Source organism: Rhinopithecus roxellana, chromosome 13, assembly GCF_007565055.1.
Source record: "Rhinopithecus roxellana isolate Shanxi Qingling chromosome 13, ASM756505v1, whole genome shotgun sequence".
Classification (NCBI taxonomy): Eukaryota; Metazoa; Chordata; class Mammalia; order Primates; family Cercopithecidae; genus Rhinopithecus; species Rhinopithecus roxellana.
In genome coordinates this window covers 35527459-35553673 of record NC_044561.1, presented here as the reverse complement: position 1 = coordinate 35553673, position 26215 = coordinate 35527459, and the positions used below count along the sequence as shown (strand labels likewise).

General features: G+C 52.9%; 1 protein-coding gene across 2 annotated transcripts in view; it reads left to right on the top strand.

The window, feature by feature from the left end:
• The first annotated feature begins 7281 nt into the window (after positions 1-7281).
• The window catches only part of TMPRSS6 (transmembrane serine protease 6), a 46273-nt gene continuing 27339 nt past the window's right edge, over positions 7282-26215 (top strand). Inside the window, exons 1-7 of one of the 2 annotated variants that reach the window (XM_030915491.1) lie at positions 7282-7487; positions 14560-14639; positions 20020-20216; positions 23319-23452; positions 24782-24849; positions 25407-25591; positions 25894-25935. In XM_030915491.1, the coding sequence (XP_030771351.1) occupies positions 20021-20216; positions 23319-23452; positions 24782-24849; positions 25407-25591; positions 25894-25935 (625 nt within the window). In that variant the 5' untranslated portion in view covers positions 7282-7487; positions 14560-14639; position 20020. Of the gene's footprint in view, positions 7488-14559; positions 14640-15515; positions 15592-20019; positions 20217-23318; positions 23453-24781; positions 24850-25406; positions 25592-25893; positions 25936-26215 lie in introns of those variants that run through there. The other variant, XM_010389192.2, reaches the window with a different exon arrangement.

The following is a 26215-nucleotide window of genomic DNA, read 5'->3' as shown; positions in this document are numbered from 1 at the left end:
ATAACGAACTGTTGTGCCGTGAGTCAGACCCTGGACTAGATTCTGGGGATCTAAGGGTGATACTAATAGCTTTGGAAGAACATCAGATAGAGCCCGTTAGCTCAAGCCTTTAGTCAGAAAAGCCAGGCACAAGAACAGTCTGAAAGGACCTTCGAATTGGGGAAGGAGGGTGGAATGTTGGGTTACGCTTTAGCAAGGCGGCTCAGCTGGAACTCAGCTAGTTTTGGATATAGTCGATTGAGGATGGTGTTTGGAAGAGAGAGGAATTGTTCTTGCAGATTAGCAGCCACGATTTAACAATGTGGGCTTTATCAACAGGCAGTGGGGGGTGGACAGCTTTGGGGTCAAGGATCTGTGAGAGCCACTGTGGAATGTTCTCGGTCCTTCAAAGTCTGCAGGTATTGAGTACTTAGATGCGTCAGGCTCTGTTCTAAGCACATAGATCCTTCCATTCGCTAGAAGGATCCTTAACTCACTGGATCCTTAAACAAATGCCATGAGGGAGGTACTATTCTTAGCCCATTTTATAGCTGAGCCTATGGCTCAGAGTGGTCAAGTGACTTGCCCACGATCACACAGCTAGAATGCAGTGGAGCAAGGAGTTGAACCCAGGCAATATTTAGTACCCACAGGGCACAGCTCCTTATAGCTCCAAAGGGTGTGAGCCCCTGGTATCTCACACAATCACACAGTGACCTAACAAAACAGAAATGACAGAGGTTCTGAGTCCTGTTCCTCAGTTGAGGCCCGGAGGCCCTGAGCGGATGGTGGTGCCATGTCCCGGGCCACACAGTGCATTCAGTAGTGGGGGAGGGAGTGTTGATTAAATGTGAGCTCACCACCAGCACCTGTGACGGGCCTGGGACATCCCCTAGGCTGACTTGCTTAGAGATATTTTCCACCACCAGGGCTATGACATACTTGAGGCTCCCATCACAGAGCCTGGCAGAAAGTGAGGCAGGAAGCGCTGAGTGGTGAGAGACGCAGGTCGGGTAGTAGAGGGGGAGTGCCCGGTCTATGATTCCAGGAAGCCAGGATGCAGACGGAGGGAGGAGCGGAGCTGGCAGACAATGTCTCATCTCCCGTTCCTCTATGTGCCTGGCCTCATACTGGGCACTGGCCACAGAGAGGAGGCCGGCTACTGCTCGGTCCACAGTCTCTAGCCTTGTCTGGGAGGGAGTGACTCTGGGGGACACACACAAGTAGACCAGCTGATCACAGCCCTCCCTCGCTGTGGAGGAATTGTGGAATGCTGTGTGGGGCTTTAGCAAGACAGGCTGAGCCAGAGTTCAGCTGGTTTTGGATAGTTGGTTGAGGATCGTTCTTAGAAGAGGAAGGAATTGTTCATTCATTCATTTATTCATTCAACAGACATTTAGGAGGGCCTAGTATGTGCAAGCCATGGTGTTGGAGATCCAGCAGTGAACAAAGCCCCCTTTGTTCTACCCTTTCAGACTTTGTGACCGCCTTGGGGCAGTGTGGTGTAGTGGTGATAGTACTAACTCTGAGGCCCCACAGCCTGGGTTAAGTACTGGCCCTGCTGCCTATCAGCTGTGACTTTGGACAAATACCTAAGCTTCTCTATGCCTCAGTTTTCTCATCTGTAAAAGGGGACAATACCAGGACTGTTGTGAGGATGAAAGAAATAATTGAACATGGCAGGGTGTGGTGGCTCGCACCCGTAATCCGGCACTTAGGGAGGTCCAGTTGGGAGGATCCCTTGAACCCAGGAGTTCAAGACCAGGCTGGCCAACATGGTGAGACCTTGTGTCTACAAAAAACATACACAAAAAATTAGCCAGGCATGGTGGTACACACCTGTAGTCCCAGCTGCTAGGGAGGCTGAGGTGGGAAAATCCCTTGAGCATGGGAGATTGAGGCAGCAGAGAGCAGTGATTGTGCCACTGCACTCCAGCCTGGGCAACAGAGTGAGATCCTGTTACAAAAAAAGAAGTAAGTGAATGTAAAGTACTTAGGAGAGAAGAGCTAGCCATGGGAGAGACAGACAGGCACAGGGAAGTGACCAGGCAGCCCAGGGACCACAGACGTGGAAGCTGCCGACTTGCTGGCTGGCCTTTTGGATACTCTGTTGCTGTGTCGGTGATGGCTGTTAGGGGCAGGGGATGAGCTGGACACCGGCAGGCTGGGTGTCTCTTGACACCTCCCTGCCCTTTCCAACCTCTTATCCCTGACAGCTCATCTCCCTCAAGTACCTAGGTAGATCTTGGGGGATGGTGGTTTGGGATAAGGCCCAAATCTATGATGACAAGATTCTAGGAGGTGTGACAAACACTGAAGGAAATCTATGAGGTCTTCTTCCTACCTCTCAAATCCAGCTGTGCTGGCTGCCACCAGCCTAGTTCACGGCCAAGGACATTGTGTCCCTCCCAATTCTGTACCACTTGGCCCCTTTGAGCCTCAGTCTCTTCATCTAAAATGGGATGAAGTGAAATTTCAAAGGCCGGGTGTGGTAGCTCACGTCTGTAATCCCAGCACTTTGGGAGGCTGAGGCAGGTGGATCACCTGAGGTTAGGAGTTTGAGACCAGCCTGACTAACATGGTAAAACCCCGTCTCTACTAAAAATACAAAAAAATTAGCTGGGCATGGTGGTCTGCACCTGTAGCCCCATCTACTCAGGAAGCTGAGATAGGAGAATTGCTTGAACCTGGGAGGCAGAGGCTGTAGTGAGCTGAGATTGCACCACTGCACTCCAGCCTGGGCAACAGAGTGAGACTGTCTCAAAAAAAAAAAAAAAGAAAAGAAAAAGAAAAAGAAATGAAATTTCAATGTTTGGTAGCCTACCTTGTGCCCAACAACTACTACTCATTCATTCTAATCTATTTATTGAGCTTCTACTATGTGCACTGGACTGTTCATATTGGACATTTCAGTTTGAGATAACTGGGATTGCTTGGAACGGCTTGATGGGCAATCCCAGTGTTTGGGTGGGTGGCCGGCTGTTCCCGGCCAATGGTTCAGTGATTCTCGTAACAGTGGGTGTAGGAGAGCACCTGTTACAGTGTCAGTCCGAGCAATCAGCCAGGAACAGTACATGTTGGCGAGAGAATTCTATTGCTTGTAATTTATGCAAATATGAAACTAACAATGAAACCTTTGCGCTGGGATCCCAAACTCAGATGCTGACAGGGGCTGGGGTTTCGGTAGATATTAGCCACAGTGATGAAATGCTGACAGTGCACACCCAGTAGATGCGGGCCCCGTTCTGAGTTCCTCACACAGATTCTCTCCATCTTCACTACACTTAGGCTTATTGTCTCATTTGCTATATGAGGAAATGAAGGCCCAGTAAAATCAAATACCTTGTAGCTCAAGGGCCTGTGGCTAATAACTGGTGGAGCCAGGACTCAAATCCAGACTCCTGACTCTAGTATCTGTTTTTAACCCATGCAGGGTGATACAATAGGGAGTGGTGGGGTCTGTGTCAAACCAAAATTGCTCCAGGGCAGCCACGGCTGATTGTTGCCATGTTGGGTGCTGGCTAGACTGTCTACTTTTTTTTTTTTTTTGAGACAGAGTTTCACTCTTGTTGCCCAGGCTGGAGTGCAATGGCATGATCTCAGCTCACTGCAACCTCTGCCTCCCGGGTTCAAGCGATTCTCCTGCCTCAGCCTCCCGAGTAGCTAAAAATACAGGCATACACCACCAAGCCTGGCTAATTTGGTATTTTCAGTAGAGACGGAGTTTATTCATGTTAGTCAGGCTGGTCTCGAACTCCCAACCTCAGGTGATCCGCCCACCTCCGCCTCCCAAAGTGCTGGGATTATAGGCCTGAGCCACCGCGCCCGGCCCGATCTTCTATATTTTTAAGAGAAGCTGAAAATTCAGTTTATCCTGCGAAGTGTCCTTATTTTTAAATATTAGCCACTCATCTTTTAAAAACAGAAAATGGGCAAGTCAAGCAAAATGTGTCTGCACTGTAGAAAGGGAGGGAGAAAGGAAAACCATCCTGCGGGATTTGTTGTAAAGATCACTTCTTCCCGACCCCGGCTGTGCTGGCTGCTCCGTGCCCCCATCCCCTGCTCTCTGAGCTCAGCTGCAACTCTCTCCAGGTCACGATCCTCGGTGACCCATCCATTACTGAATCCCAGCACCTGCCACAGGATGTTTGTTGAATGGATGTGTAGGTTGGTAAATGGGCGAAGGGGAGGAAGGAAAAAGGAAAAGGAGAAAGGAAGGAAGGAAAGGTGGGAGGGGCAGTTACACAGAGGCTCTGAGAACCTGGAATGAGAGGTTCTGAGAAACCAACGTGGAGGGAAGAAGGGACAGAGCCGACAGCTATCAGGCGCTCTCTCGGGCCCACCAAGTCAACAGCTGTCTGATGACACAGATGACCAAGGAGAATAGAGGCACTCGGGGAACGTGAGTGAGTGCTGGGGTCTTCTCATGAAAGGGCAGCAGGAAACCGCCTCCTTGGGGAAGTTTGGGTGCCTACGACCTTGGACAGCGCCCCCCTTCAAGGGCAAGAGCTAGTCCCACAGACTGGACTGTCTTTAGAGGAGGCTCTGCCTGCAACCTTTTGAGCCAAAAAAACCAAAAATTGAAAATTGCCATTTTGTGTCCTTTGGAAATTTTTGTTAACTCTCTGCCTAAAGCCTTACCTATATGGAAATGAGTAATATTGTTGGTTTTAGTTTTTGGAATTCATTTTTGGACAGTATACTGGGAAGAGTACAGGCTGGGAATCAGGTCACCTGGGTTCCAGTCCCAACCCTGCCTCAGCATTGTTGTGCAACCTTGGGTAGTCTCCACCCACTCTCTGGGTCTGGCTCCCTAAAATAGTTTGGCTGTGTCCACACCCAAATCTCATTTCAAATTGTAGCTTCCATCATTCCCACGTGTAGCGGAAGGGACGAGGTGGAAGGTAATTGAATCATGGGGGCAGGTTTTTCCTGTGCTGTTCTCGTGATAGTGAGTAAGTCTCACGAGATCTGATGGTTTTATAAAGGGCAGTTCCCCTGCACACACTCTTGCCTGCCACCATGTAAGATGTGCCCTTACTCCTCCTTTGCCTTCTGCTGTGATTGCAAGGCCTCCACAGCCATGTGGAACTGTGAGGCCATTAAACTTCTTTTTCTTTATGAATTACCCAGTCTTGGGTATTTTTTCATAACAGCATGAAAATGAACTAATACAGCCCCCCCCCGCCCGTCTGTTCTGGGAGCCCCACCTACTACAATTCCACAGTGGAGGAGAAGGTCAGGCTGAGTGATACACGCAGAGTTTCCATTCTGTGTCCCCAAGATGGCTTGAAGCAGCCCCTCCCAAACCCCAAACCCCTTATCAGCATCTGTACCCCGATTGCCCATCTGGGAAAGAAGCGACCGGCCTGCCAGGGCCTGGTGGTGAGTTTGTCTCAGCGGCATCTTCAGACAGAGGCCAGAGGCCAGTACCCAGGGCAGAGACAGAGGGCGAGGGCTCAGGAGTTGTGGTGTGGGCAGTGGGCAGGAACACAGAGACAGGAGAAAGTGTCACTGGGAAGGACAACTGGCTCTGAGGCCAGAGAGTCCTGAGCTTGAATCCAGCTCCTAGCGCTTCCTGACTGTGTGACCTCGAGCAAATTGCTGCCCTGAACCTCCACTTTCTCACCTCTAAAATGGGGTGAAGTGACCATTTTTCTTATTGGAGATCAGGCCTATCCCAGGTCTGGTTAGCTGTATTGTAAGCCATAGAGTATTCTAAGCCTTAGAACCCCTAAATCCCTGTACAGATGGAGGAGGACAAGCCACGGAGCTGGGGACTCCTGAGAGGTCTCACACCTGTCGGTGACAGGCCATTCCGGTGGATGCTTATTCCTCCAAGCACATAGGAGCATCTCAATGTATTTCTGAGGGTCCTGTCCTCCACCGGGTGCTGTGACATGGGAAGCTGAGGACAGGAGGCACCACGGCCAAGTGCCTGCCAAGCATCTGTCCCACTGTCTGTCTCCCTAGGCTTGGCAGCTTTCTTCAAGGGCAGCAACTGAGACTTGTTCTATTTCTTTTACATCCTTTTTCTTGTTCTTTCTTTTTTCTTTTCTTTTTTTTTGGAGATGGAGTCTTGCTCTGTCACCCAGGCTGGAGTAGGGTGGTGGATCTTGGCTCACTGTGGCCTCTGCCTTCCAGGTTCAAGCGATTCTCCTGCCTCAGCCCCCCGAGTAGCTGGGACTGTAGGCGCCCACCACCATGCGTGGCTAATTTTTTTGTATGTTTAGTAGAGATAGAGTTTCGCTGTGTTAGCCAGGATGGGCTCGATCTCCTGACCTCATGATCTACCTGCCTCTGCCTCCCAAAGTGCTGGGATTACAGGCATGAGCCACCGTGCCTGGTCCCCTTCTCTTTTTATCCTTGTCTGAAATCAAAGTTTTGGCTGGCTCATTCCCTCCCTGAAGGCTCTAGAAAAAAATTCTTCCTTGCTGCTTCCCAAACTCCTTAAAGTTTTATTTATTTAGAGACAGGGTCTTGCCCAGGTTGGAGTGCAGTGGCAGGAGCACAGCTCACTGCAGCCTCAACTTCCTGGGCTCAAGTGATCCTCTCCCCTCAGCCTCCCGAGTAGCTGGGACTACAGGTACATGCTGCCACACTTGGCTAATGTTTGCATTTTTGTAGAGACTGGGTCTTGCTATGTTGCCCAGGCTGGTCTTGAACTCCTGGGCTCAAATATTCCTCCCACCTTGGCCTCCCAAAGTGCTGGGATTACAGGCATGAGCCACCTTGCCCAGACTCCTTATCCTTTCTATGTTATTTTTCTTGTTCTCTTTTGTGGCTGTGTTGAGGCTCAACACCAGATCAATGAATGAACAAGGGAATTGCTGTAGGGACACCGTGCATTGGAAACAGATGGGAGAGGTGGCCTCTGGGGACCCTGCCTGGGTGGCCTCAGAAAAGTCTCATCTATTGAGCAGTTCAGGCTTTAGAGGCCTGTGGGAGGTAGAAGGAAGCAGGTCATAACTGATTTTGGGGGAGGAGAGTAAGGATGGTGGTAGCTCAGGTATAGAGAGAGGACACGCTTCAGAAGTGACTTGAGGACTCAGGGTCACGTGGAACCTTTGGGACACTTGTCCACAGCATTGTCAACAGCCAGCCTGCCCCTGCCTGCCTCACCCTGCTTAGTAAGGGCTGGATCGTGTCAGCCCAAAAGATAAATTGAAGACCTAACCCCTTTACCCATGAGTGTGACCTTATTTGGAAATAGGATCTTTGCAGATGTGAAGAAGATGAGGTCGTTAGGATGGACCCTAATCCAGCATGGCTGGTGTCCTTTTAAGCAGAGGAGAAGAGGCACGGAGACACACACAGGGAGAAAGCCATGAGATGGCAGAGGCAGAGTTTGGAGTGATGTTGTCACAAGCCAAGGCACACCAGGGATCGCCAGCAACCACCAAAGCCGGGAAGAGGCGAGAAAGATCCTCCCTTGGAGACTTCAGGGAGGGTATGTGGCCCTGCTGCCCCCTTGAGTTTGGACTCCCTGCATCCAGAACTGGGAGAGAGTAAGTGTCTGGTTTTTGTTGTTGTTGTTGTTGTTGTTGTTGTTGAGATGGAGTCTCACTCTGTCACCCGGGCTGGAGTGCAGCAGCTTGATCTCAGCTCACTGCAACCTCCGCCTCCCAGGTTAAAGTGATTCTCCTACCTCAGCCTCCCAAGTACCTGGGATTACAGGTGCCTGCCCCTATGCCCAGCTAATTTTTTGTATTTTTAGTAGAGATGGGGTTTCACCATGTTGGCCAGCCTGGTCTCGATCTCCTGACCTCGTGATTTGCCCGCCTTGGCCTTCCAAAGTGCCGGGATTACAGGCGTGAGCCACCGTGCCCAGCCTTGTGTGTTGTTTTGAGCCACCCTATTGGTGGCAGTTTGTTTTGGCAGCCCTGGGAAGCTCATACCCTACCCTGGAGCCCAGAAAAGCCCCATGCTTCCAGCCACCGTCTAGACAGCGTCTGGCTGGGGCACACGGAGCCCGCCCCTCACCTCCTCACCACAGACCCTGGGCCTCCCCTGCGGGTTTCAGAGAGAGGTTCGGCTCAGCAAAGAGTGGAGAAGGTGGTGAGGTATTTCCCACAGAAGCCTCCTTGAGCTCTGAGACGCGGCTAGCCCACAGGACAGGAGGATGAGGAGACGGTGGCCCTCCTACTATCTGATCCCTTCCTCCCACCCAGAATAGTACCGTCAGTTCTTGTACTAGGACTGAACAGTGGCCCCTCAAAATTCATGCCTACACATAACCTGTGAATATGACCTTATTTGGAAATAGGGTCTTTGCAGATGTAAGCAAGTTAAAATGGGGTCCTGCTGGTTTCGGGTGGGGTGCAAATCCATGATGACTGATGTCTTTGTAAAGTGTGTGCAATGGAACACCGAGACACACACACAAGGAAGAAGCTCGTGTTATGATGGAGGCTGAGATTGGAGCATTACACCTCCAAGCCGGGAAACACCAAGAATTGCCAGAGGACCGAAAGCTAGGAAGAGACAAGGAAGGATTTCTTTTTTTCCCCTAGAGCCTCTGGAGAGGGAATGAGCCTACCAACACTTTGATTTCAGACATCTGGCCTCAGAGCTATGAAGGAACAAATCCCTGTTGTTTTAAGCCACCCAGTTTGGGGTCATCTGTTATGGCAGCCCCTGGAAACAGTGACACCCCTCCATCAAAAAGACCAGACTGGAGTCCATGTTCCACCTCCAGTGGGCTGTGGGACCCGGGGCAGGTCAACTTCTCCTCTCAGATCCTCAGTGTCCTCTTCTGCTAAGTGGAGACGCATATTCCCACTCTGAAGCCTAGATTTGTGGCATCTGTGATCGACTGTGTGGCGGGCCTAGCTGCCAAAATCCTTACTGTGTTATCATCAAAGTGAGTGAACAAATGACTGTTCACTCAACAAATGTTTATTCTTCCTGTGTGCCAGGCACTGTTCTAGGCTAAGCGTGTTGAGGGAGCGGGACTGACAAGTTGCAGACTGAGAAATCTTCACGGAACGCACAGTGAAAAGGGGGTGGGAGAATAGGGAAAGAAACAAGTAGACCCCAAACTGGAAAATTTCGCAGAACAAGTGCTGTGACTCACGGGTTTGTACATAAGAGCTAGGTTGTGCGTTCTTGCTTCTAGGGCTTTCTCTGAGTTCAGACAAGGTTACCCCCAAGCCTGCCCTGCCGGAGCGTCCACTCCATGGCTTAAGGCATCACATTTCCTGAAGGCTCCTGATAAAAATACAGATATCTTGGCTCTTCAGTCTCTTCAATGGACAATGAGTGAGCGCCTGCTGTGTGCAGGTCACAGGAACAGGCTTTACGCAGCATTTACCCAGTACCAGTGCAATGGGCATCATATTCGTTGGCTAGGGCTGCCTTCACAAGACACTACCACCGGGGGGCTTGAACAACGGAAATGTGTCTCACAGTTCTGGGGGCTGGAGTCCAAGATCCGGGTGTCGGCAGTTTTGGTTCCTTCTGAAGGTGTGAGGAAGAGTGTTCTGGGCCTCTCTCTCTCAGTGTCTGGTGTCTTTCTGGCAATCACTGGGGTTCTGTGACTTGTAGAAGCATCGCCACGCTCTGCCTTTACCTTCATGGCATTCTCTCTGCATGCATGTGTCTCTGCCTCTAAATTTCCCCTTTGGATAAGGACACCAATCATATGGACAAGGAGCCCACCATTTTTTTTTTTTTTTTTTTTTGGTCTACAACAGCCCCGCTTTATTACCCACAGTCCATAGGCCATGAGGTGGTAGCTTGGGGACGTCTTGTGGATCATCAACAGGTGGAGGGACTGGGACTTCGGCCGGGTCTGCCCACTCTCCAGTACCCAGCTGGATCTTGGTCACCTGAGTGTGGTGGGCACACCGAGGCCTGCTCTGCCCTGTCCTGCTGGGTCAGGTCTGTGTTCCTCGCCGTCCGGCCCCCACCATGTCCAGCCTCCAAGCCTCCCCTCATCCCCTCACCAGGCCTCCCGGAGGCTTCACTGTCCTTGGGGATCAAAGAGGTTGAGGCCCAGTGTTAGTTAGGAATGCAGATTCCCAGAGCAACAAGGCTTCTGTGCCATCTGTGTGAACGCATCTCTTTGCCAAGAGAACAAGAGTGTCCCTTGTTGACAGAGGAAATCCCTGAGTCATTGGCAGGCTGTCCCCCACACTCATGGCTCTCTGGGACCCTTGTCCGTGCTTTCCTCTTCTCTTCTTTCCTTTCCTCTTCTTTTCTCTTTCTTTTCAACCAGGGTCTTGCTCTGTCACCCAGGCTGGAGTGCGGCAGCACAGTCATGGCTCACTGCAGCCTCCAACTCCAGGGCTCAAGTGATACTCCCACCTCAGCCTCCCTAGTAGCTGGATCTGCAGGTGTGTACCGCCACACCCAGCTAATTAAAATTTGGGTTTTTTTGTACAGACAGGGTCTCATTATGTTGAGTAGGCTGGTCTCAAACTCCTGGGCTGAAGGGATCCTCCTGCCTTGGCGTCACAAAGTGCTAGAATTATAGGTGTGGGGGTAAGCCACCGCTTACAGCCACGTCTGTGCTTTCAAACACCTCTCTCAGCATTTTGCTGCTGCCTGCTTAGTGCCAGCCCCTCCCCCCAGGCCATGTCGGATCGATGGCCAGGTGGCCGCCAAGTCTAGAGGACACTGATTGTGCAAGGTCTGCTTTTCATACTGTCAGGCTAGCAGCCTGCCTGGGTTGGGGGCCTGGGCCTCTTGACCTCCCAAAGGACAGGATGGGGTACAGAGGCTGGGCTCGGGGTGTCTTCACCCCCTACACACACACACACTATCCCTGCTCTGTCCCAAGCACCTGTCCCTCGGGAAGTTTGCAAGGTGGGGGCCAGGGCCTGGGAAGAGGGGAGGTTGTGGGGAGGAGGGAGAGTTGCTGGGGCCGGGACGAGGGACAGTGGGCAGGCCTATGGTGTTCGGTCTCAGGGTCAGGGTTAGGCCCATGGGCAGGGGCCAGGGCTCTGGGGAGGGCGACGGAGCAGGAGAAGGTGAGGAAAGGTGTCCCCTAACCCAGAATCCTAACCAGCCCCACAGTGCTCCCTACTGCCCTGGCTCAGTGCTGGCCCTGCCTGGAAATGGTGCTGTACTAAGCTCATGCCCAGCCCCCATGGGCACATGCCTTCACACCTCAGGACACATTGGTGCCCCCCACGCACATGTCAGAGAGGTCCCTGCCTACTGCCACAGGCCCCCTTAGGGAGCACATGCCAGAGAGCATGGGACATCTATGTGCTCGAGACATGCGTGAGGGGCCACACAGGTAGGCACCACACACATGCAACCTGTCTTTGCCTGGACTTCAGTGCACAAGCAGACCTGGCCCTGACACACCAGCGTGTCACCATGAGAAGAGGAGAACCCCTCTCTGGGCGCCCCCCACAGTTCTGGGCCTTTGCACACATTGTTTCTAGTTCATCAAGAAGGGGCAATTTTTTTTCATTCAACAGATAGAAGAACCACAGCTTAGAAGTCAGGGAATCTGCCTAGGTTCCTGCAACTTAAAGGGGGCCAGGTAGGGCTGAAAACTTGCGGTCATGGCAAAACCTGGGCGCAGGGCCGTGTGCCATCCCAGCCAATCCATAAGCATCTCACACTTCACACCCGCTGCACATGCCACACACATGCCTCACACTCCACACACATGCCTCACATTCCACACATGCCTCATGCTCCACACACGCCTCACACTACACACACAAATCACACTCCACACACACGCCTCACATTCCACACACATGCTTCCCACTCAACACACACCTCAAACTCCACACATGCCTCACACTCCACACACACCTCACACTCCAAACACATGGCTCACACTTCACACCTCACACTCCACACACATGCTCACACTCCACACATGCCTTACACTCCACACACGCCTCACACTACACACACACCTGACACTACACACACACCTCACACTCCACACATATGCCTCACACTAAATACACCACCTCATGCTAAACACATGCCTCACACTCCACACACGCCTCACACTAAACACACGCCTCGGCCGGGCGCGGTGGCTCACGCCTGTAATCCCAGCACTTTGGGAGGCCGAGACGGGTGGATCACGAGGTCAGGAGATCGAGACCATCCTGGCTAACACCGTGAAACCCCCGTCTCTACTAAAAAATACAAAAAACTAGCCGGGCGAGGTGGGGCCTGTAGTCCCAGCTACTCAGGAGGCTGAGGTAGGAGAATGACGTAAACCCGGGAGGCGGAGCTTGCAGTGAGCTCAGATCCAGCCACTGCACTCCAGCCTGGGCGATACAGCGAGACTCTGTCTCAAAAAAAAAAAAAAAAAAAACACACACACACGCCTCACACTCCACACACACACACACCTCACACTAAATGCATGCCTCAGACTCCACACAAACCTCACATTCCACACACACTTCACACTCCACACACATGCCTCATACTAAATACACTGCCTCACACTCCACACACACCTCACATTCCACACACGCCTTACTTTCCACACACACACCTCACACTCCACACACGTGTCACACTCCACACACACCTCACACTAAACACACGCCTCACACTCCACACACACCTCACACTCAACACATGGCTTACTCTCCACACACACCTCACACTCCACACACGTGTCACACTCCACACACACCTCACACTAAACACACACCTCACACTCCACACACATACCTCACACTCCACACACATGCCTCACACTCCACACATGCCTCACACTCCACACACATGCCTCACACTCCACACATGCCTCATGCTAAACACATACCTCACACTCCACACACAATTCACACTAAACACATGCCTCAGACTCCACACACATGCCTCACACTAAACACACACCTCACACTCCACACACATGCCTCAGACTATATATACACACCTCACACTACACACATGCCTCACATTACACACATGCTTCACACCCCACTTACACCTCAATTCCACACACATCTCACACCTCACACTCCACACACACATCTCACACCACACACTTCACACTCTACATACACACCTCACACTTCACACATGCCTCACACTCCACACACCTCTCGCTCCACGCACACACCTCACATTCCACATCCCACACATGCTTCATACTCCATGCATACTTCACATTACACACACACTTCCTACTCCACACACCTCACACTCCACACATGCCTTACATTCCTTATACACTTCACACTACACACATATTTCACACTCCACACACACTTTAATTCCACACACACCTCACACTCCACATACACCTCAAACTCCACACATTCCTTACACTCCACACACTTCACACTCCACACACATGCCTCACCCTACACACAGACCTCACATTCCACATTCCACACATGCTTCACTTCACACACACCTCACATTCCACATTCCACACATGCTTCACACTCCATACACACTTCATACTCCATAAACCTCACACTCCACAACATGCCTCACACTCCACACACACACCCAACATTCCACATTCCACACATGCTTCATACTCCATACATGTTTCAAACCACATACATGCTTCACAATCCCCATACACACTTCACACTTCACACATGCTTCACACTACACACACCTCACACTATACACACACCTCACACTATGCACACACCTCATACTAAACACATATCCCTCATACTCCACACATGCCTCACACTACACACACACCTCACACAACACATACACACCTCACACTAAACACATGCCTCATACTCCACACACACTGTGAGCATGCACACACACACATACACACACCTGCACACACCTCTCATGCTCCACACACACCTCACATCATATATACCTCATAGACACACACACCTTACACTGCACATTCCCAGCACCCACACTGCACACACATACACAGTCCACGCACCCCCCACCCCACACCATACACACCTTACAGACACACCCCTCACACAAATCTTATACTCCACTCACAATCCCTACTCTCCACACACACACACACACACATACACATTCTACACATACAAATTCCAGACTCTCTCTCACACACACACTCTGGGACCCATATGCCCACAGCACACAGCATCTCAGGTGTGCACCCCGCATTCCGGCCTCAGGATGTACACTCACTGAAAGTCAGCCTTGTCTGAGACAGACGCCCACCAGTCTGCACGCACCCTAGAAAGCCCTGGCTCCCATCCAACACTTTGGCACACATATGGCTCAAAGCCATCTCCACAGCAACGCTGTTCCATAGAACAACAACGCAGGTCACAGTTGTGAGTTAACCTCTCTAATAGCCACATGCAACAAGGGGTGTGGTGGCCCACGCCTGTAATCCCAGCTACTCGGGAGGCCGAAGCAGGAGGATCATGTGAGCCCAGAAGCTCCAGACCAGCCTGGCAACCCAATGAGACCCTGTCTCTGAAAAAAAAAAAAAAAAAAAAAAAAAAAACAGTGAAGACAGGCAGATGAAAATTGATTTTAATAAATCATTTTATTTATCCCATGATCGCCAAAGTGTTATTTCAATATGCAATCAGTATAAAAATTGTTACTGTATTGGTTGACATCCTGTTTACACTTGGCCTTGGAAACCTCGTGTGCATCTCCCCCATGCAGCTTTTCTCAGTTCAGACTGGCTCAGGAGCCGCGGGTGACCAGCAGCTACCGTCATGGACAGCACAGGGCTACGGAACCAGGTAGGAATTCATGCTGCGTGTGGTGGTAATCATGCCTGTAATCCTAGCATTTTGGGAGGCCGAGGTGGGTGGGATCACCTGAGGTCATGAGTTCGAGACCAGCATGGCCAACATGGTGAAACCCTGTCTCTACTAAAAATATAAAAATTAGCCGGGCATGGTGGTGGGCGCCTGTAATCCCAGTTACTCGGGAGACTGAGGCAGGAGAATTGCTTGAAGCTGGGGAAGTGGAGGTTGCAGTGAGCTGAAATCGTACCACTGCACTCTAGCCTGGTTAACAGAGTGAGACTCTATCCACCCCCTCCGCAAAAAAAAAAAAAAAAAAAAAAAAAAAAGAACAAGGTAGGAATTCAAATAAACTGAAAATAGCATCAAACCCCACCCCTGCCTCTCCTTTCTCCTCTCCAGTCCCCAGAGTACATGGGCCTAGCCTCCTTTACTCTCTCTCACACCTGTAGCTCCTTTAGTCTCTCCCGTCCAGTTAAGCACCTGGACTTACCTGTGTGAGCCCCTGCACTCACCTGCACTGGGCTCTGTATAGTCCCCAGTCCTTGACCGCCCCTACCTCATGATCTTGGGGACCAGGGGCTGTAACCAGGCAGGCATGTGACCAGGCAACAGGCCTCGGGGGAGAGCTCAGATCTCCTGCACCTGCCTGCCAGCCTCTGGGGTGCCCATGGGCGGGGGGATGGGGCGGGCCGGCCCTGCCTTCTCCTGCCTCCTGCCTGTTTACCTGTCCTTAGTCACAGTGCCGTCCTGGACCCAGCAGGAGGAGCCCCATGAAGCCTGGGGCCACAGGCCACAGGGGACAAGGGCCAGACACCCTGGCCATGGCTCTAGGCCATTGATCCAGCCCGGGCTGGCCCAGTGGGGGTGGGGAGGCCTTGGCCTGGACAAACAAAGGCTCCTGAGGCCTGCGTGCAGGCCCAGCACCTATCCGCCACTCCCAAAGGTAAGCGGGGGCCTCCAGAACAGGGGACCAGGATCTATAAATGACTTAGTGACAGTGTCCACCCTAAGAGCTGGGCCTGGCTCCCTGGGGCCTGAGTCACCTACCCTTCTCCAAGGCCAGGCCTGCAGGGCCTCATCAGCCAGAGGGTGATCAGTGAGCAGAAGGTGAGGGGCCCACAGAGCTGGGGAGGGGAGGGACCATGCAGGGTGACACCAGGTGTGTGGACAGGCACAGCATCAGTGCTGGGTGGTTGGTGGCCTGGGATTCAGGTGGCAGGGACGGGAGGAAGGCAGAGGCCACCCTACCCCTGGCTCACAGGACTGGACGTGCTGCCCCCTCCATACCTGGTACCCCACCTGGGCCTTCTGGTGTAGGAGACAGGCCCAGAGCCCCACATTGCACCTGTGTACTGACCTAAGCCCAGGACCTTGGGTTCGAAGGCTCAGAGTTGGCGTGTATGTGTGTGTGTGTTCGTGTGTGTGTTCGTGTGTGTGTGTGTTCGTGTGTGTGTTCGTGTGTGTGTGTAGGAAGGGCGTGCATCTGTGAATTTTTGTGTCATGAACAGATGTACATATATCCCTCGCGTGTCTCCATCTGTGTACATCTGTGGGTCTGTGAATGTGTTTATATGTGTGGAAGGGAACCCCGCCCAGTCCCCCACACTCTCAGGTCTCTGGGGCCTAATGACTTCACTGAAAGATGCCCCTATGGCCCTAGACCAGACTCCCCGCTCTGCTCTGCTCTGCCCTGGCTAAGGGACCACAGGTAAGTCATGTTACTGTTCTCTACCTCAGTTTCCCCAGCCATTAAACAGAGTCAGCAAAGCACGCACCCCAAGCTGTTAGAGGCTGCAGTGGAGTTTGCAGCGCCGCCCAGCGTAGGGCTGGCACATGGTAGGAGTTCACACGCAGTGGTTGAATACAGATCTGCATTGCTGGGGAGTGGCGGCCCCGCCCCAAGGAGCTCAGCCTCCAGCAGGCAGACTCGAGACCCGCCAATGGCCAGAAGGGCAGGAGGGAGTGAAGAGCAGGTGCCAGGGTGGGGTCCAGGTGCTCAGAGCTGCGGGACTGCTTCAGGCCCCTGCAGCAATTGGAGCACAGTCCCTGCTTCCAGGAGCTCAATGTGAGGGGCAGAGAGAGTGCCCATAGGTGAACCGCACATTGCGAGGGGCAGCTGCTCCTTCTAGGGCACTCTGGGAGAGCTGCAAAGAGATGAGGTCTGAGCGGAGGTGACACGGACTGCCTGAGAGCTGGCCAGGCTGGAAGGTGGGGGCCCAGGCAGAAGGAAGAGTGTGGGGATGCCTGGCCATGAACAAGCACTGACAGGGCTCAAGGTCCAGGAGGGCTCTTGGTGCTGGCTGGCTGCTCTTAATCCGTAAATGTTTGCTACCATCCCATTGTTAAAATTTCGTACCAAGGGAAGGAAGTCCAGTGTCCCCGGGGTGCGACAGGGAGAAGAGAGGGTGAGAAAAAAGGAGGCAGGAGAAGGTGGCCAGGCCACATATGCACACAGCACCTTGGAGTTCCGTGGGGAGGAAGGAGCTGGGACCTTGTCATTCATTTGTTCAACAATTACTGAGTGTCCGCTGAGTACCAGACTCTGCTCTCACGCAGCTTACAGACAGGGAGGAGACAGATAAACGACATATTTGCATATCAGGCAATTTAGCCCTCAGTAATTGCTATAAAGAAAAATGCAGGAGAGACAGGGGAGTGCCCAGGGAAGGCCTCTCTGGAAAGGTGACATCTGACACCTTGGAGCAGGTAAAGGAGGGAGCCATGAGGCAAGCAGAAAGGAAAGCATCCCAGGCTCAGCAAAGAGCAAACTCCCATTCAGCGAAGAGGACAGGAAAACCTAGCCCCTGGGCCTTTTGGGACTGAGTTCTAGTTGGATGGAAGCCGTGGGAGGCTCATGGCACATAGTGACAAGACAGGGCACATAGTGACAAGACGCAGTGTTTTTTTCTATTTTTAGTAGAGACGGGGTTTCACCTTGTTAGCCAGGATGGTCTCGATCTCCTGACCTGGTGATCCGCCCACCTTGGCCTCCCAAAGTGCTAGGATTACAGGCGTGAGCCACCGCGCCCGGCCTGGGTGGGAAGTCATGATGAGCCTGGGGGAATTAATTTCCCACCATTTGGACCATGGCTTGGGTTTTTACAGAGGGTTTCCTGAAAATGAGCCCCTCTGTGCTGCTCAAGTCCTCCCAGATGGATGCGAGGGGTATTTAGAGGGAGGCAAAATCTGCATAGAGAAGGAGGCCTGGCTTGGAGGATGAGATGGGAGGGGAGGCCCACGAAGCACTTCACCCTGAGCCTCTTTGGGGCTCCTCTAATGGACCCATGACCTTCTCTGAGCCTCAGTTTCCCTCTCTTTACACTGATTATCTGAGAGGTAGTAGGGCACCAGGGATACTGTGAACATTTGAGGAAGTGGGCAGGGCTCTCCCACCCATTGCCCATTGCCGGACATTTACCATTTACCATTCCCTGGCCTTGGCCCCATAAAAGCCAGTAGGGCCCATCCCACATGTGGGAATATCCTAGCTTAGGGTGTGGAGGGGGGTGCCATGCCCAATGAGGGTCCCCTGCAGTCCCTCCCTTCCTTGTATCTGATGGGGACCGCTCAACAGAGTCACTGTGGCTGGACACCAAAGACCCTTAGCTGGGAAGGATGCCAAGGGGAGCTGGAGGGAGCCGGGAAGCTGGGAGAAGGGCCAGGACCCTTCATATCCACCCGGGAGGATTTTGAGCATCACTAAAGAGCTGCATTTTTGGAAACCCACTTTGTAAAACCCCAAGACACAGCCCAAAGGAAGCCCCCGCCTGCGTCTGGGGTGCATTTTATTTTTTTAATGGTTTGTTTGTTTGTTTGTTTTTGATCAGAGTCTTGCTCTGTCACCCAGGCTGGAGTACAATGGCATGATCTTGGCTCACTGCAACCTCCCTTGCCCGGGTTCAAGTGATTCTCCTGCCTCAGCCTCCCGAGTAGCTGGGATTACAGGCGCCCACCACCATGCCCGGCTAATTTTTGTATTTTTCATAGTGATAGGGTTTCACCATATCGGCCAGGCTGATCTCGAACTCCTGACCTCAGGTGATCCACCCACCTCAGCCTCCCAAAGCGTTGGGATTACAGGCTTGAGCCACCGCGCCCGGCCCTGGGGTGCATTTTAAAGCTACTCAGTATTTGTGCATATAGTAAGAGGAGATGAACTTCCCAGTAGTGTGGAGCCCTTGCTCTCCCGGTGGGTGGGTCAAAGGCTTTCTCTGTACTGTGGGGAAACCTGCCTGAAAGGCCAAATACATTGGGATATTTGCTTCAAAGCCTCTCAAAATAGAGTTGGAACCCTGGAACATGGAGAGGGGTGACATTCAGTTGCTGTTTAATCATGATTTGTTAATTAACATCTCATTTATGGGCGGCATCTTAGATTAGTGGAAAAAGCAAGGAGTCAGACATCCAGACTCAACCTCTACTTTCCTGCTGTGTGACCTTGGGCAAGTGGCTTAGCCTCTCTGGGCTTCATGGTTTTTTTTTTTTTTTTAATCTGTAAAATGCATCTGGGACTGAATGCCAGGTATTCAAATCACATTGGAAAAATGGGGCTAGGAAAAGCCCTAGACTGCGTTATTGCTAGAACACTCTGGGTCTCAGTTTCCTCATCTGTTCAATGGGTGCAGGACTGGAGGTTTAAGCGAGATAATGCAGGTGAAGTACCCACGTGGTGTGGGCTTGAGGAAGAAAACATGGGACAATGGTTCCATATCCCTGGGTGACCAGAAAATTAAGCGTGAAATGTCTCATGAGGGTACGAAATGAATATTAGTTTTTGTTCCCTTCCTCTGCTGCGAGAGTTTGAGAATAGAAAGGTGAGAGAGACGGTACTCTGTGAAGGAAGGCAGGTCCCTGGCCCAGCACAGTGCCAGCTCAGGGGATTCTGGGGCAGGGGCTAAGTGCATGGGCTGTGTGGGCATGGTGGGAAGCTCTGCGAACCAGAACCAGGAGCAAGAAACAGCATTCCTTGCGTGGAAGGGAAATGAGGGCAAGAGGTCCAACGCCTGCAGAAGTCTGTACCCCATGTACTTCAGTTCTGTCTGTGGGTGCAGCCTCTAGGGAGGTGGGCGTTCAGGCACTGAGACCTCCGTCTGTCCTCTGACCATAGGAAAGCCAGTGGGAAGCAAAGGTGGGGTTCCTGAGCCACACGCAGTCCAGCTCTGGTGCCTGCCCTCTGGGGTGAGCTGCCCTGAGATGCACTTCGCTCCTCTGTGAACTGTCTCGGCACCCACTTCCGGTCACTACCGCCTGATGTTGTTACTCTTCCACTCCAAAAGGCAGGGAAGACCTGCTTCTGTACCCCACCAGTGCTCAGCAGAGGCTCCCTTGCAAATGCGAAGCTGATTCCAACTTCGGTCTGTTTCTCTGGCAGGATGCCCGTGGCCAAGGCCCCCCAGGTGGCTGGTGGGCAGGGGGACGGAGGTGATGGCGAGGAAGCAGAGCCGGAGGGGATGTTCAAGGCCCGTGAGGACTCCAAGAGAAAAGCCCGGGGCTACCTCCGCCTGGTGCCCCTGTGGCTGACCCTGGTTGTGCTGACTTCGGTGGGGGTGCTACTCTGGTATTTCCTAGGTAACGTCGTGGAACCGCCTGGGAGAGGCACCTGGGGTGGACTTAGTAGCAGGCACAGCAGGACAGAACTGGGTTCCAGGCTCAGCCATGCTTAGCATGTTGCTGTGTGACCTTGGGCAAGTCACTTCTCCTCTCTGGGTCTCCTCCCTGTCCTGCCAGCTGGAGATGCTGTCAGACCCTGGCTCCGGGTCCTATGGCTCAGGCCTGCTTCCCGCTTGGGCAAAGTGCCCCAAGGCTCCCTACCAGGTGGGGAAAGTGGGCTCTCCTAGTACTCAGTTATTGTGAACCAACCATCCCCCAGAGCATAAACGTTGCCTTCCCTTGCCTACAGTCCTCCTGGGTTGCCCCTGAGGCTTGGAGCCAATCCAGTCCTAAAGAAGGAGGCCCAGAGGCACTCATGGTGCCTGGTACCAATTAGTGCCTCTGCTCACTTGAGCCCAGCCTGGGTTCTCCTCTAGGGTGGGGACCACAGCTCTATCCCCTCTGGGTCTCCAGGGTCCAGCATGAATGGGGGAATGGAGCGGGCAGCTGGAGAGCAGCTAGCCTTGGGGGCCTCTCCCATGTCCTTAATTATGGCCGGCCCCTCCCTGATCTCACAGCCCTCAGTCAGTGCCCTGGTGCTTGGGGAGCAACTGGTCTGTGCTCTGGGCCCATTCATCCAGGGTTCCATTCATTCATTCATTGAATAAATGCTCTTGAGCATCTATTATCTTTCTCTAAGATTGATGGAGTCTGTCCTCTTCCTTCTGCCTTTGACAGTGGGAAGTAATGCAGAAACCAAACTAGACTGTGCCTATACACTGTACACTGTAGAAGACCCATTCATTCGTTTATTTATTTAGTGTCAAGCACCTCCTGTGTGCCAGGTACTGGGGTCAGCCCCTGTCCTTGTGATTTAGCCAAGGCGTCAGACCTGACACTTCCGCTAAAGCATAGCATGTGCTGGGACAGAGAAAGCTGAGGCCTGGGAGGCAGGGACAATCCAGCTGCCTGCGTGATCAGAGGCATCCCATTAAACATCCTGCAAAGGTTAGCTAGTGCTTTTACTGGCCGAATCTCCTGGTGGAATTCCAGGCCTATTGAAAGCAACCTGGGGACCAAACTTGAAGCAGTGGAGAGAAATCCACGTAGGCCTAGATCCAAGGGGGTCAGGGTTGGTGATGTCTGGAACCAGCCTCTGGGAGTGACGCTGTTGGCAACCCCAGGTCTGACATGGGCCTGCTTGCAGTGACTTACAGTGATTCTACCCAGAGTTGAGCAACGCAGGCAGTAGACGCTGTGTGCATTTCACCACCGGCAAGAAGCCAGTGCCCCAGATAGCACTAGCACAGAGCTGTGGGGGCCTCCTCAGGTATCGGGCTAATTGGTCTTCAGGGTAAACCACGGGGCACTGGGCTGGAAGGGCAGGAACTCACCTGCCAATTATTTCTCTTTGCAGAGGAGTTTAATTCCCCCTGATTATGCTCCTGGGGTAAATCATCGAGGTTTAGTAGAAACCTTGTTTCTACTAAAAATACAAAAACTAGCCAGGCATGGTGGCATGCACCTGTAATCCCAGCTACTCAGGAGGCTGAGGCAGGAGAATTGCTTGAATCCGGGAGGTGGAGGTTGCAGTGAGCTGAGATTGCACCATTGCACTCCAGCCTGGGCAACAAGAGTGAAACTCCGTCTCAAAAACAAACAAAACAAACCAAAACCAAAACAAAACACCTCCCATTCCTCCCATCTTACCCAGGGTGAAAGCCCGAGTCCTCCCAGGCCTGGCAAGCCCTACCTGGCCTCTCCCCTTCCCAATCTCATACCCTCCTGCTGTCCCGTTGCTCACTCTTTGCTGCTCCTGAAACACACCAGGCCTTTGCACTTGCCCCTGCCTGTGATACTCTTTCCACAGATGTACCTCACCTTCTTCCCTGACCTCCATACTGCAGCCCGCCCCATGCCCTGGTTTCCACCGCACTGATCACCTCTAACCTGTTATACACTATGTGTGGTTTACTGTCTGATTCCTTGCTAGTCTGCAAGCTATTAAGGGCAGATTTTTCTTGATTGTTCTGTTCATTGTTTTGCTCATATAGTCCCAAGTGCTTTGGCTCAGTTCCTACACATAGCAGGCTCTCAGGAAGTATTTGTTGAGTGGATAAATAGGGGTGTAAACCAGGGCTATGAGTCTACCCTCTTCACTTCAGCCAAAATAGTCTTTGCAAAACAGAAGTATGATGACATCATTCCTGATTTTAAACCTTTGATGGTTTCCCTTGTTCTTCGGGTAAAGACCCAGTGGGCCCTGCCCTGCGGAGGTCCCAGCTCCTTGCCACCCCTCCCCATTTCTGATTGCTCCAGTCAAACAGGCTTTCAGCCCGGGTCCTCACCATGGTCCCCGTGCCACCAGCCCTGTGCCCCATGCTGCTCCCTCTGCTTGAAGGTACTTCTCTCCCTCTTCTCTTACCAATTTATGGTTTCCCCATCCCTACATAACAGCTGGAGGGTCACTCCACTGTGGCCCAGGCTGAGTGTCCTCGTCACGTCCCCTCAACAGCACCGAGTGGCACTGCTCCCTGATGGCACTGTTCACAGATGGGTGCTGCGTGCTGTGTGTTTGCCAGCACCACGCCTCTCTTACCCACCACTCTCAGCTTCACGAGGGGAGACACATCTGTCTTGGTTAACTAGCGTACCCCTTGTAGTCGGTGCTTGGCACACACCTGTGGGATCCCTGGATGACCTCATGAGTGGAAGGATGCCTAGTGGTGCTGACCCACAGCCTTGGCCTCCTGGGCCTATGTGGATTTCCTGGCTTTCCTGTCATTGGTGTCCTGGACTGCTCACTGTGTCACCCTCTCCCTGGGAACCTGTAGGACACCATTCATCTGGGAGCCTCTCACCTTCCTGGCACCGTGCAACCAGTTTGTCATCCAATAAACTTTGAATGACCATGATGACAATGGCAGTAACAAAGATGATGATGATGACGATGATGGTTCTGTGGAGACCCAAGACACTGAGGCTGAGCGGAGGGTGTGGGTGGCAGGAGAAGGCATGGAAGAGACAGGAGCCTTTCCCATCCGCTTCCTCCGTTAACACTGCTGGTTCCTTCCTGGGCAGGGTACAAGGCAGAGGTGACGGTCAGCCAGGTGTACTCAGGCAGCCTGCGTGTGCTCAATCGCCACTTCTCCCAGGATCTTACCCGCCGGGAATCTAGTGCCTTCCGCAGTGAAACCGCCAAAGCCCAGAAGATGGTAGGAAAGGATTTGGGGGATGAGAGGGAGGGAATGTGGGGGTGAAACGAGAGCGGTGGGGTCTGATCAATGGAGCCAGTTGGTCAACCCATCTGGAGCACTCACGGGGACCACAGCCCTGCTCCAGACACCATGGAAGCAGATGAAGTTGAGGGTGATGGGAAAGTTAGCAGACGCTTGAGTCAGTCGCACTCGGATTAGATCCTGATCATGCCTCTTACCAGGGGTGGAGCATGACCTTGGGAAAGCTCCCGCAGTGCAGCTGACACTGTCGAGGGCCCGCTCCCGCCCCTCCGTTACAGGACGGTGGCCCGCTCCCGCCCTTCCGTTACAGGACGGTGGCCCACTCCTGCCCCTCCATTACAGGACGGTGGCGCACTCCTTCCCCTCCGTTACAGGACGGTGGCTCACTACACAGAGGCTGGTCTACTGCCTGCCACTCTCAGGCTGCAGGATCAGTGCCCAGCAAGGCAGGCCAGAAGTGCCAGGGAGTTATTCCCAGGAACACCCCTGAGCCGTGAGCGCTGGAGTGGGTGGATCAATACCACAGCTTCTTTGGCCCTGGCTGGGGGAATGGTTCAGAGAGTGTTCCAGGCTGCCTCCCAGAGATGCCCTGCTGGGCTAAGCTCAGATGCTTTTAGCTCTACACTGCACATTCATGGCCCTGTGTTGGTTGCCCACTTTCCAGTCTCTCCCTCCCAACTACTGTTTCCCAGAATCACCTCCACATAAACCACTTGCCCCACCTTGTCAATGGAGGGTCTGCTTCTGAGGGACCCAGCCTGAGGCTGCCTGTTTCCTCCTCCATGAAGTGGGAGTGATAACAACAGGACCCGGCTGCAGATTTGTTGCGGGTTGCAGTGAAGTTGAGATAACACGAACACTATTCCCACGCCGCACAAATGCTTGAGAGCCTGTAATCCTGCCAGCGGCACTGTAGTTGGAGATGTGCAAAAAATCCAGCCAGCTGTGCTACCCATCAGAGCTGCTGGCTTGTCCCAGGCCATGGGAGGAGGTACAGAGGGGACCCAGGAGCTGAGTGGGGTTTTTCAGAGTTGAACAGTGACTTTTGGCAAGGTGCAGAGAGTCATCGGCAGTGCGGGTGGAGGTGAGAGTCAGGTATAGGGGAAAGGGAAAGAAGGGGACGGGGTGTGAGGTTCATGCATGCCCCGGCCTGGGCACTCAGCACTGTGTGACTGTGATCAAGCCTGTCCACCTTGGAGGCTCCTGCATGGAGCGGGGCTGCCGGGAGGAGCAAAGAGCACCCTGAAGTAGGAAGTGGCCCTCCCTGCAGAGGGTCCCAGGAGCTCTTGTCTTCCCTTCTTACAGCTCAAGGAGCTCATCGCCAGCACCCGCCTGGGAACTTATTACAACTCCAGCTCCGTCTATTCCTTTGGGTGAGTTGTCCTTGCCCCTGACAAGCTCCTGCAAGAAGCTGAGATTCAAAGAATGGGAGGGGACTCCGTAGGCTTCTGATGCAATGCCTTCATGTTTCAAACGGGAAAACTAAGGCACGGAGAGGGAACTCGGCTTCCTGCATGTCACCCTCCCTTCATTGGGCTCATGTGTAGAATGGAAACATGAGTGTGATAGGTTGGCACCAGGCAATGACTGTGATGGCTGATCAAGGGCTTGACATCATCAGACGAGGCCATGTTGGAGGGCAACGGGGTTACGAGCATTGGCTCCAGGGCCTGGCTGCCCCGTTTGCATCTGGTTCTGCTACTTGCGGCATAGTCTATGAGGCACAAGTTCACCTCTCGTGCCTCAGTTTTCTCATTCGTAAAATAAAGATGATGAGAGCGCCTCCTTCAGACGTTGCTAGGAGGCTTCTGCGTGAAGACGGACAGCAATGGCTGGGGTGCGGAAAGTGCTCAACGTGCATGAGCAGGGGCGGGGCTGGGGCCAGACCTCAGAATCCTTCCCTGGCCCCTCTCGTTTCTGCCTGCCTTAGGGAGGGGCCGCTCACCTGCTTCTTCTGGTTCATTCTCCAAATCCCCGAGCACCGCCGGCCGATGCTGAGCCCCGAGGTGGTGCAGGCACTGCTGGTGGAGGAGCTGCTGTCCACGGTCAACAGCTCGGCTGCCGTTCCCTACAGGGCCGAGTACGAAGTGGACCCCGAGGGCCTAGTGATCCTAGGTCGGTACTGGGAGCGGATACGTGGGTCGACCTCATGAGGTTGGGGGAACCAAGCTGTGATATGACCTGGGGAGGCTGCCTGCCAGGGTTGGAGTGCCCTCAGGGTGGGCCCCCCAGGAGAGCCCCCCAGGTGAGGTAGCAAAGCCATTGCATTCAAGGAGCCAGGATGGAAGGGTGGGGTGGGGGTGCTTAGGGTAAATCTCAGACAAGGCTGGCTCCAAGAGTCTCTAATTTTATTTTCATTGTATTTTCTTTTATTTATTTTGTCCTTGTTTATTTGTTTGTTCATTTCCTTTTATCAGAAGCCAGTGTGAAAGACATAGCTGCACTGAATTCCACGCTGGGTACGCTACATTTTTTCCCCTCCCCACTTCCCTTTTGAGTTGGTGTTTGTCTTGACTTTGTTGTGTGTCAGGGGGACACATGGCCTCTGTTGTGGGTGCAGGGAGCCCTGGCCCAGAGTCACCCAGGGGATGTATCCCCAGCAACTCTTGGAGCCTGTAGGGGGAGAGGAGGTGGCTTTGTGCACGCGTGTATTTTGTGTGTGTCTTGTAGACAGGTGTGCATGCGCTCCTGTGTGGGTGTGAGGATGAGTCAGATTTAGTGACTCTCCTTCTCTATCAT